The 12,654-nt window shown below is 35.9% G+C and overlaps 1 protein-coding gene across 2 annotated transcripts in view; it reads right to left on the reverse strand.

Annotated features, from left to right (window-relative positions):
- The window catches only part of LOC123564638 (transmembrane protein 94-like), a 97,776-nt gene that overhangs the window by 5,203 nt on the left and 79,919 nt on the right, over positions 1-12,654 (reverse strand). Inside the window, exons 22-29 of one of the 2 annotated variants that reach the window (XM_053537304.1) lie at positions 10,968-11,067; positions 9,851-9,959; positions 8,901-9,075; positions 8,429-8,674; positions 7,789-7,937; positions 5,354-5,454; positions 4,452-4,545; positions 3,745-3,777 (exon numbers count right to left, since the gene is read on the reverse strand). In XM_053537304.1, the coding sequence (XP_053393279.1) occupies positions 3,745-3,777; positions 4,452-4,545; positions 5,354-5,454; positions 7,789-7,937; positions 8,429-8,674; positions 8,901-9,075; positions 9,851-9,959; positions 10,968-11,067 (1,007 nt within the window). The remainder of the gene's footprint in view (positions 1-3,744; positions 3,778-4,451; positions 4,546-5,353; positions 5,455-7,788; positions 7,938-8,428; positions 8,675-8,900; positions 9,076-9,850; positions 9,960-10,967; positions 11,068-12,654) is intronic. The other variant, XM_045358360.2, reaches the window with a different exon arrangement.

Consider the following 12,654-nt stretch of genomic DNA (forward strand, 5'->3'; position numbering starts at 1 on the left):
GTCAAAAACTAGGTCACTAGGTCAAATCAAAGAAAAACCTTGTGTATGCGATAGAGGCGGTATTTTTCAATTGATCTTCATGAATTTGGTCAGAATGATTGCCTTGATGAAATTTAGGCCGAGTTCGAAAATGGGTCATCTGGGGTCAAAAACTAGGTCACTAGGTCATATCACGTAAAAACCTTGTGTATGCGATAGAGGCTGTATTTTTCAATTGATCTTCATGAATTTTGGTCAGAATGATTGCCTTGATGAAATTTAGACCAAGTTCGAAAATGGGTCATCTGGGTTCAAAAACTAGGTCACTAGGTCAAATCAAAGGAAAACCTTGTGTATGCAATAGAGGCTGTATTTTTCAACTGATCTTCATGAAATTTAGCCAGAATGATTACCTTGATAAAATCTAGGCTGAGTTCGAAAATGGGTCATCTGGGGTCAAAAACTAGGTCACTAGGTCAAATCGAAGAAAAACATTGTGTATGCAATAGAGGATGTATTTTTCAATTGATCTTCATGAAATTTGGTCAGATTGATTGCCTTGATGAAAACTAGGTCGGTTTTGATTATGGATTATCTGAGGTCAAAAGCTAGGTCACTAGGTCAAATTAAAGAAAAATCTTGTGTATGTGATAGAGACTGTTTTTTTTCAGTTGATATTTATGAAATTTGGTCAGGTTGATTGCCTTAATGAAATCTAGGTAAATTTGAATATGGGTCATCTGAGGTCAAAAACTAGGTCACTTGGTCAAATCAAAGAAAAAACTTGTGTATGTGATAGAGGCTGTATTTTTCAGTTGATCTTCATGAATTTTGGTCAGAATGATTGCCTTGATAAAATCTAGGTCGAGTTTGAACATGGGTCATCTAGGGTCAAAAACTAGGTCATATCTAAGAAAATGCTTGTTTTATCGCAAGAGACCAATTTTTTGGTCCAATCTTAATGAAAATTGGTCAGAATATTTGTTTCCATGAAATCACTAGGTCAAACATGTTTTACACTGTTATGGAGTGTTTCTTAGGTGAGCGACCTAGGGCCATCTTGGCCCTCTTGTTTTATTATGCATAAATGTTTGCCTAAATGAGACAGAGTGTCGAGTGCAACCCCTGACCCCTACCTCAAAGGTCAATGTCATATTTAGAGGTCAAAGGTTAAAAAAAGGTGCTGTTAGTCCTTCTGACAACTGGCGGGGATGTCATGATGCCTGTGTACGTGGGCATCTAGTTATGCCCCCCTTCGAAGAAGGAGGGGTATATTGTTTTGCAGATGTCGGTCAGTCGGAATGTAGACCAATCTGTTTTGGCCTAGGATCATGAAAGTTGACAGGAAGGTTGGTCATCACCAGCAGATGACCCCTTTTGTTTTGAGATCTGTATGTCAAAGGTCAAGGTCACAGTGACCCTGAACAGTTAAACGGTTTCTGGATGATACCGGGTAACTCAAGAACGCTTGGGCCTAGGATCATGAAAGTTGATAGGGAGGTTGATCATGACCAGGAGATGACCCCTATTGATATTGAGGTCAGTATATCAAAGATCAAGGTCACGTTGACCCGGAACAGTTAAACTGTTTCCGGATGATAACTCGAGATTGCTTGGGCCTAGGATCGTGAAAGTTGATAGGGAGGTTGGTCATCACCAGCAGATGACCCCTATTGATTTTGAGATCAGTTGGTGAAAGGTCAAGGTCACAGTGATCAGGAACAGTAAAACTGTTTCTGGGTAATAACTCAAGAACGCTTGGGCGTAGGATCAGGAAAATTGATAGGGAGATTGGTCATGACCAGCAGATGACCCCTATTGAGTTTGAGGTCATTAGATCAAAGTTCAAGGTCACATTGGCCAGGAACAGTTAAAGGGTTTCTGGATGATAACTTGAGAACGCTTGGGCCAACGGTCATGAAAGATGATACAGAAGTTCATCATGAACAGCAGACGACCTCATTGTTTTTGAGGTCAGTAGGTCAAAGGTCAAGGTTACAGTGACTCGGAACTTTTAAACCGTTTCCAGACAATTACTTGAGAATGTTTGGGCCTAGGATCATGAAACTCGATAAGATGGTTGGTCATGACCAGTAAATGACCCCTATAGATTTTGAGGTCAGGCCAAAGGTCAAGGTCTCATTGACCCGGAACAGTTAAACCATTTTCGGACGATACCTTGAGAACGGTTGGGCCCAGGATCACGAATTTAATAGGGAGGTTGATTATGACCAGCTGATGACCCTTGTTGATTTTGAGGTCAATAAATCAAAGGTCAAGGTCACACTGAACAAGAACAGTAGAACTTTTGTTTACAGTGAGCAAATAATTTCTGTTCCTTGTGCAATTACTGAATGCATCAAGGGGGGCATTTCGTGTTCAACGAGCTCTTGTTTATAAAGCAGTACAGTCTTCCAGACAAAAAAAATCAGAAATTTTCTTATCTTGTACTGATTTTTAGAATGGGGAAGACTTTCATGTACACAATTCAACAGAAATTGAATGTGTAAAAATCTGAATGTTGGAATAGGCATAACAATAGGAACAAGAAGGCCATGAAGACCCTGTATTGCTCACCTGACCTATTGACCTAAAGATCATCGAGATTAACATTCTGACCAAGTTTCATTAAGATATGGTCATAAATGTGGCCTCTAAAGTATTGAATAGCTTTACTTTTGATTTGACCCGGTGACCTAGTTTTTGACCCGACATGACCCATATTCGAACTTGACCTAAAGATCATCAAGATTAACATTCTGACTAAGTTTCATGAAGATACAGTCATAAATGTGGCCTCTAGAGTTTTAACAAGCTTTTCCTTTGATTTGACCCAGTGACCTAGTTTTGATCCCACATGACCCAGATTCAAACCTGACCTAAAGATCATCAAGATTAACATTCTGACTAAGTTTCATGAAGATACAGTCATAAATGAGGCCTCCAGAGTGTTAACAAGCTTTTCCTTTGATTTGACCTAGTGACCCAGATTTGAACTTGACCTGTAGATCATTAAGATTAACATTCTGACCAAGTTTCATTAAGATATGGTCATAAATGTGGCCTCTACAGTGCAAACTAGCTTTTCCTTTGATTTGACCTGCTGACCTAGTTTTTAATCCTACATGACCCAGATTCAAAATGGACCTTGATGTCATAAAGATCAACATTCTGACCAAGTTTCATAAAGATACAGTCAAAAATGTGGCCTCTACAGTGTTAACAAGCTTTTCCTTTGATTTGACCTGGTGACCTAGTTTTTGACCCCATATCAAACTCATTGAAGACTTTATTAAGAGTAACATTCTGATCAATTTTCATTAAGATTGGGCCAAAATTGTGACCTCTAATTTTGGCCCGAACTTTTCCTTTGATTTGACCTGGTGACCTAGTTTTTGACCCCAGATGACCCCATATCAAACTCATTTAAGACTTTATTAAGAGTAACAGTCTGATCAAGTTTCATTAAGATTGGGCCAAAATTGTGACCTCTCGAGTGTTAACAAGCTTTTCCTTTGAATTGACCTGGTGACCTAGTTTTTGACCCTAGATGAACCAGTATCGAACACATCCAAGATTTTATTGAGGGTAACATTCTGACCAAGTTTCATTAAGACTGGGCCAAAATTGTGACCTCTAGAGTGTTAACAGTCAAATTGTTGATGACTGACGACGGACGGACACAGGGCGATCACAAAAGCTCATCTTTGAGCACTTCGTTCTAAGGTGAGCTAAAAATACAGTATAAAATCTGTTATAAAATACCTCTGCAGAACTTTTTCCTCCTTGCCAAACTTTCTATAGAAAAAGGAAATGGGAAAACAACACATTTTGTTTGTTTTGGGTTTAATACCGTTTTTCAACAGTAATTCAGTTATGTAACGGAAAGAAGTTAATCTAACCAGTGTTCCTGGATTCTGTACCAGTACAAACCTGTTCTCAGCAAGTAACTGCCAACTTCCCCACATGAATCAGAGGCGGAGGACGAATGATTTCACCCACAATGTCTTATCAAATCATCACAAAGAACATACACCCTGCCCAGGGATAGAGGTCACGATCCCGCAATCCATAGATCTGCGCTCTCCCTACTGAGCTAAGAGGGCGGGTGAAACAACATGTCGAAATCAGAACAAAGTTTATATGGTTTTATTACTCCACCGGTTTTGGTCAGATATAGATCCTCCTTACCAAGGCAGATATTCGCTTCCCCAGAAAAACAGTAAATAAAGAACTCCAGAACATTCATACAACACATACATGTAGATGCTTTTCAGTGATGTTGTTCTACAGAAGTTGCACTATATGATACCAAGTTAAGGTATGTAAAGTATTTGGGTAGTGGTTCTCAAAACACAACTTTGAACATTTGACTCTAAGCTTATATTGTAAACTTTAACATTAAGAGAAAGTGAATTATTGAAAATTAACTTCCTAGATATATAAAGCAATTATTTCCTATTGAAACTTACAAAAACGGTACAACAATCAACCACAGTTTATTTGTAGCTGGGAACTGCTGCCATATATGGTCATTCCAGTGAACAAAACTCAAGGAAATAAATTCTGAAACAGATTTCAAAGCATAATTTATAAGCAATGCAGAAAAAAACAAACAACAAAATTTTCTTTTCACTTTTTTGCATAGAGATGAACATTTAACATGCATTTTTGTGTACTGTATTTTACTTGGAGCTACCCAAACAATTGTTATATTTAGGCCTCTTTTTTTAGTTTTTGTTGGGTTTACCAGTTACATGTTCACCAGATAGGTTGCTTCTTCAAATGGAAGAATTCTACACCCTAAGCAAGGTTTCAAACCTGCAGCAATAAAGATTAAGGCCTCTGGTTTATAGTTTAAATGAAAAGATGTCATAATTACTAAATGATGTCAAAACGTAATTTTATTTTCATACAGTTTGCTCAAGGGTTTTTAGCATTAACTTTTCATTTCCTAATATTAGGCGAGAGACATTTCTATGTTGATAAAAATTGCATATAAAAAGGAATTTCTTCTGTGTCTATAATTGTACTTCGTATACTTCTCACAAAAATAGAATTTCAAAGGAAAGTTCAAAATTTTGTTAATCCTGCTTATTAATAAACAGACTCATTTTTAATACTCTGCTTCATATTTTTTGTAAATTTTTAACAAATAAGCTTTTGTTTGCTAGCTAAGTTGTAAACTTAGTGCTTCAAGTGGAGTAATTGGCCCTTTGTGAGAAACACTTAAGAATAGATCAGGGCATATTCCCCATTTTTGGTAGAAATATTTCTATTTTATAACATAACATAAAACATAAAATTGCAAATTTGTGAAATCATGCACCTGACAAAGACAATCACCAAAGTTTATAAAATTGAACAAACTTACCAAAATAAAGAACTAGCAGAAATACAAATATATTCTGAGCAAGGACCAGCCCGCCAGAGAACTTTTCTGTCCAAGTTCTGCTAGCATCAGGTGAGGTGTAACTGAAAATAACAGCAATTAAATATATATAATAGGGATGGGAACGAATGTTCGAATATTCGAATATTCGAAAATCGGTCGAATATTCGAATATGAAAATCAAATTCGAATATTCGTAAATTATTGTATATTTTTCAAAATAAGCTTCATCGATTTTGGGCAATATGAAAGACATACAGAATAAAACCATGTCATATTAGTTTATCACGTATCAAAAGATGTCCAATTAACATGAAAATAGCAATGCATAATTGGCAGGGGCCATCGTTACTTATTAACAGTTTGCAACAGGCGTCAATGTGTCAGATGCATGTCAAAAGATGTCCAATTAACAAGAAAATTGCAATGCATAATCACGTTGGGTCATCGCTACGGATTCTATGTGATATCTTTTTATCTTTTGTTCATTTTTATTGGCGCCTGTTTTATGTAACAAGTTGTAGAATTTTTTTTTCGAAAACAATACCAAACGTAGATATTGTCGATCTTTTCACAATATTTTGTATGACGTTTCAGGCCATCATCAGAATCGGTTTTCATTCGCAATCGGCCGTATTCGAATTATATTTTGAAGTAGTTAATAATAAAATCAAGAAAAACGTATGATTCATGCACAAGTTCATGTTGAAGGAGGTTTAAGTCTGCCTTACTTGCATTTTACACGACGATTTTTACACGCCGATTGAAATTTTTCAAAATGGCGGCGGTAATACAACAGCGCGTCACATGTTTAAATGGGACGACCTGCTATTTTTAGATAAAATTGCGACGGTCTAAATTATAATCGTTTTGATTTTTTGTATCATTTTGAAGCTAAAACACTGAATTAGTTAAATATGTTCATGATTATACTGACAGAATCGTGAAATAAAACGCTAGGATCGGCGGGTTTCGCTATGTAGGATTGGGTTACCCGAAACAAACATTTTTTGGCCTTATTTACGATGATCACGCTTTAAACAAATGAATACGTTGTGTATATGCCAATCATTTAATAAGAATTTAAATCTTCCATTAAAACTAACCGAATATTCGAATATATTCGAATATGGCAAACCGAATATTCGAATATTGATTTCAGTATTCGTTCCCATCCCTAATATATAATAACATTTACTCTTAACCAAAGAAACAAGAGCTGTCTCCATAGGATGACACATGCCCCCGATGGCACTTTGAATGAATAGTTATGGCCGATGTTAGAGTTTAGGACCTTTGACCTACGGAGCTGGGTCTTGCGCGCGACACGTCGTCTTACTGTGTCACACATTCATGCGTAATTATTTTAAAATCCATGCATGAATGACAAAGATATGGACCGGATACGCCCATCAATGCACTATCATGAAAAATGACCTTTAACGTCTAAGTGTGACCTTGACCTTTGAGCTACGGACCTGGGTCTTGCGCACGACACGTCGTCTTACTGTGGTACACATTCATGCCAAGTTATTTGAAAATCAATCCATGGATGACAAAGATATGGACCGGACACGCCCATCAATGCACTATCCTTTAAAGTCTAAGTGTGACCTCGACCTTTGAGCTACGGACCTGGGTCTTGTGCGCGACACGTCGTCTTACTGTGGTACACATTCATGCCAAGTTATTTGAAAATCTATCCAAAGATGACAAAGATATGGACCGGACACGAAAATTGCGGACAGACTGACAGACTGACAGACCGACAGACGGACAGACGGTTCAAAAACTATATGCCTCCCTTCGGGGGCATAAAAAGAAGACTTATTTTACTTTCAGTTTAATGCTGTGTTTTATACCAGAAAGTTTTAATGATTACCAGTAGAAAAGTTGAAGGATGGCCTCTCACCTGGAAGAGTGTTTCAGGTTTTGAATCTACAGCAGTATGGGGCTAGTGATATGAAGTCATCATCTTAACCTTTAGCCTGCTAAATTTCTAAAATGGACTGGTCCATCATTCAATTTGGTTAATACCATTTATTATTCAAAGGGGTGTTCACTGAAAATTTACTGACTGAGTAGCGAACAGTGCAGACCATGATCAGCCTGCACGGATGTGCAGGTTGATCTTGGTCTGAACTGGTCGCAAAGGCAAAACCACTTGTCACCAGCAGGCTAAAGGTTAACCACTAAGCCACTGAGACCTCCTTTATGAAGCTGAACATTATTAGTGAGAGCTCTTTTTTTGATATTAAATAGAATTAATATTTGAACAATCAATAAATTTACAAGTTAAAGAAAACAAGAATAAGATTACAATATCAGTATTATCTTTAACATTATGTAAGAACTAGAAAATTGGAAACAAAATGAAGTCTGAAAGTAATATCTAGGTGACTGATCCCAGCACTTACAAGAAATCATGTATTGCACAAGTGTCTGTAGAGTTATCTGGAGTCACAGTCTGACAGTAGGAATGTAGGGTAAAATAGTAGCAGAAAAGTGCTACTAATACTGGTGGTAAAAATCTCACCAAATAATATAAAATAAACTGCACTATCATCTGAAAATAAATAAATCAATGTAATAACACAGTCAAGTGTATGAAGAACATACAAATCATACTTCTCAGTTTCAGAGAATATTCGTAAATGGTTAAATCAATTCTGAAACATAATGTAAATAGTCTTCCCACCATCACAATTTCTTCCTTGATCTCTATAACATATTTATCTCCTGTCTCTGTTTTTAAAAGGAATACATTCTCATCAATTTAACAAATGGTATGAACGCTGCGCACAAACAGAAACTTGATAAAGAGTTCTACTCTCCAACAAATTTACAACTTTACTGTCCTGCTGCAAGTAATTCCTTCAGACAGCACATTGAATAACCAAAGTTAAAACAAACCTGAAAAGTGATATATTTTTTCCTAGTAGCAAGGGACATTACTGTAGCACTGATTTGGTTACCTGCCCCAATGAGGTCCAGCAAATGTGCAACTACCAGAGGAAGTCACAGCAGCATACAAAATGAACAAAAATAAAGGCAAACCTCTGAAGTGATATGATTAGCATTTTTCCTAGTAGCAAGGGACATCACTCTTGCATCGACTGAGTTACCCATCATGATGAGGCCCAGCAGGGGAACAACAATCAGGGTGAGCCACAGTATATGCTGTGCTGGGAGGACCGGAGGTAGCAGCAGCACACTAGCAAGAACCTGAGCAAATGTAATTGACAGACTGCAGCACAACATCAGGTAGAAACAATTCCTCATTGACATCAACTGTGATCGAGCCTGTTCATAAAATAAAACAAGAAAGATATTCACTTTGATCATATATACAAATAAACACAAAATAAGTTTCACCTAATTGTATTGTCAGTTTATCTTTTTGTTATCACTTAATGTGTGTTGCTTTCAAATAATATTATTACTTCTTAATTATTCCAGTACTGGTGTTCTGCTCCAAAATTCCTACATTATTCATACAAGACAAACACCTTCCTGGAAATCTGCTTACCTCAGCAATAAGATGTATAAGACTGATATTTTCATTCTTGCTGATCAGTATAGGACACATGATAGACAGTAGAGAACTTGCCAACTGTAGAGGGGTCGGCACGTTCTTATCCCACAATAAGCTTGCTGTGGGCTGTCTCACACACACCTGGGGACAAAGAGGTTCCAAAGCTAAACTGTAAAAAAAGATATTGCGCAGTCATTATTTTTAATCTAAAAATCAACATAACTGTTATCCTTAAATCATTAACTGTTGGCCACTCGGTACTCTATCAAAACAATAAAATCAATATACACAGTGAAACTAATGTTGATGACATCTTTAGCATCTTATGCTACAAGAGAATGATATATTATCTCTGAAAATGCTTGTAGCTACATCTGACTAAACAAAAATAAATAGAGGATACTACACAAATGTCTTTTCATAGTGAATTTATCAAGTGAGTTGAATAAAATAATAAAATGCGAGGCTCTGCCGAGCATTTTATCAATTTTATTCAACTTGTTTAATAAATTCAACATGAAAGACATGAATGTAATATTCTTTTTATAACATGTAACTTTTTCCTGCTGAAACATCAAAATTTATTCCTTCTTTATCTAATATAGACCAAGTCTTTCAACCAACGTCTCCTTCACTTAAAACGATGTCAATGTCGAAGCTTTATTACACTACTGTAATACCAAAATTATGTAAATGGCTTTACTTTACTCCAACCATGCCAAACATGTGATAATAGCTATTAAGTACAGAAAATCATTTGTTAACACCTGATATTTTCTGTCTCACTGGACAAAATTCATAGTAAATTAAACTCTACACCAACTCCCTCTGTACAAAAATAAAACAAAACATTTTCCATTAGTGCTCAGTCTGGTGATGTTTGCACTTGATAACTTGCACTATTGAATGTACGCAGAGATTCAAAAATCTGTTTAACCTCTTACCTACAATCAGCCTGAAGGAACAGTGGAACATTTTGTGTATTAATAGAGCTGCCAACACACAGCACAACCTCTCCATGCTCCTGCATGATCCGGATCATTTCACATGTAGCTGGTGATGTGATAAAATGAAACATCAAATTACTGAATACAACTCCAACAAATTGTTAATTTAGTACAATTATTGTTTAAATCAATTTTTTAACTCAGAGTACCTAATCTTTAATTTGATTTAGCTTTCATTAAACAAACACTTTGACCATGTTTTATGTAAATCAGGTAGATCATTAGCCAAGTTTTTTCAATGATTTGACCTAGTAACTTAGTTTTGACCAAAGTGACCTGGTTACAAATTTATCCCAGCTTTAAAACAGACAATCGTTTTGACAAAGTTGCATGAAGATCATGTAGAAAATGTGGCCTCTTGATTTTAACAAGGTTTTTCTATGATTTGACATAGTGCCTAAGTTTATGACTAACTCCGTTTTGAACTTGATCAAGATTTCATAGAGACAAATATTCTGAAAAGTGTATGATAATCAAGTCGAAAATGTGGTCTCTAAAAGGTTAACAAGCATTTTTGCTTTTTAAGTTACCTAGAGACCTAATAACTGACCTTAGAAGTAACCCAATATTGAATTTGCCTTAGAGTTCATGTTTGCAAAAGTGACCTAGTAATTTAGCCCAGATGACACAGTTTCAAACTCATCCGAGATTTTATTGAGAGAAAGACGCTGACCAAGTTTTAGAAAGATTTGGTTAAAATTGTGACCTCTAAAGTATCAGCAGTAAAACTGTTGATGACGCACAATGCTAGACGCAGTAGTATCAAAATAGCTCTCTTTAGCACCTTTGTGCTCAGGTGAGCTAAAAAGATAAATTGTGCTTTTCTTGTCAATTCAGCAGCTCACACACTAGCTAAGCAACAACTAAAAGCATCAATGATAGAGGATAATAAATGTTACAGCAAAGGACTTGATTACTAAAAATGGGATAACGTGAAAGCATTCAGTTAGCCCAGTGGGAAGAGCAATCACCCTATAAGCAAGGGGTCTCCGGTTCAAACCCCAGAGTGACTGCACATTTTTATAACCCTGTGACATAAAGAAAGTCAACTTACTTTCCGGAGTGCAATCTGTAAAGAGATTCACCAACAGTGGTACATTATCTACTGTTTCAAGATGTGGACGGATGTTCTCTATACCCCTCGGTAACTTTGCCTGTAATAATACACACACATCATCACCTTAGCGCAAAAAGTGTATAACAGGATTGATATAAAGAAGCACCTATCCATTGTTCTTGTAGTGAGGTGACAAGTCATACTTCTGCATTAATTCATCACTGCAAGTTCATTACACCTTGTCTGCAACTTGTGAACAATTTGTAGTGACACATGCTGTAATGACTACTGTACCAGTAATTAATTTCTCCATAAATTTTAAATTCTGAAAATATCAATACACGTATTTAAGTATAGATAGATTTCAAAATTCTTTAAGAATTTTTAACTTCCCAACCTCCACTCTCCTCTGTCCAAACAAAAAATAACACACTAAAATGTATAAATGCATAAATAAACACAATCATTATGAATATATTATAATGCCACTAAAAACTTGGAAGTTTTTTTTATTAGATTTTATATACAGCAAACTTATATATTTAGCCGAGTTAAATATGAGAAGGATTTTTAAGGATTTAAACTGATACATAATCATTAAATACCTTTAAGAGTAAAAGTAACGATATGTCGTGGGAAGATCATGCATCATTAATAAATTTTTAATATATTTCTTGAACAACATCTGAATGTAAATAATTTAAGAACTTGAAGTGTCAACTACTGTTGGCTAGAAAAAGTGCTTTCATGCAAATCAACTGTGTATATAATTATGAAACGGTAAATCTGTACATCATAGTAATTTTTTTATCCATTAAACAATGGAGTTTTATAAAATTAAACTGCTGCATGTTTTTTTGCACAGACAAGAAATGTGAAGGTGCAGGTTGAGTATATGTTTCTTCTATAACATTGCAGTGTCATGTATTTTGTAAAAGTACTGACCAAGGAAGGTGTGGTGCGGGAATAATGTGTCAGACTCCTGACCTGGAGGTTGCAGGTTTGTATCCGGGTGAAAGAAAAATTTGACTGTGGTTCCAACGTTCACTGAAGAAGGTGGGGGAACTGATAGGAGTTCTGGTCAGAGTACTGGTGTGGGTTCTGGTTCTGGTCAGAGTTCTGGTCAGAGACAGTAATGGTCAATAATCCAGTAAACAATTATCGAGCATAGTTATTAACATTAGTAACAGTACTGACCATATGTGCATATGTGTTTCAATTCTTGTGTAATAAAAATTAAAATTGGATGTGCTATATGGGTGATTTTCCAGCATGATCACTTGTGTGTATGAAAATTAAGGCATTATGTTAAAAAGATATAACCTCTCTGACCGTTCCTATATAGTCATATTTTGGAGATATATACAAATTGTCTGTCTGAAAGAAATGAAATAAAACTGTCTTAAAATTTAATTTTAGACAAACTTTGTAACCGTTTCACAAAAATTATTTGAGCCGCAGTTAAAACTGTTACCCACATTATCAGAGACCACACCAAGCAACTAAATTCTGAATACTAGTATCAAACCTCTTTTTATTTAATCCCATAATAGCAGATAGAAAGATAATACAGCAGTTGGCAGCATTTATCAAATATAAACAGGAAAAGCCAGGAAAACACATTTAAACCCTTTTTCATACACCAGCAAATAACTACATAACCTCAAGCTTCAGAACAACTTCT

Source organism: Mercenaria mercenaria, chromosome 2 (genome assembly GCF_021730395.1).
Source record: "Mercenaria mercenaria strain notata chromosome 2, MADL_Memer_1, whole genome shotgun sequence".
Lineage (NCBI taxonomy): Eukaryota > Metazoa > Mollusca > Bivalvia > Venerida > Veneridae > Mercenaria > Mercenaria mercenaria.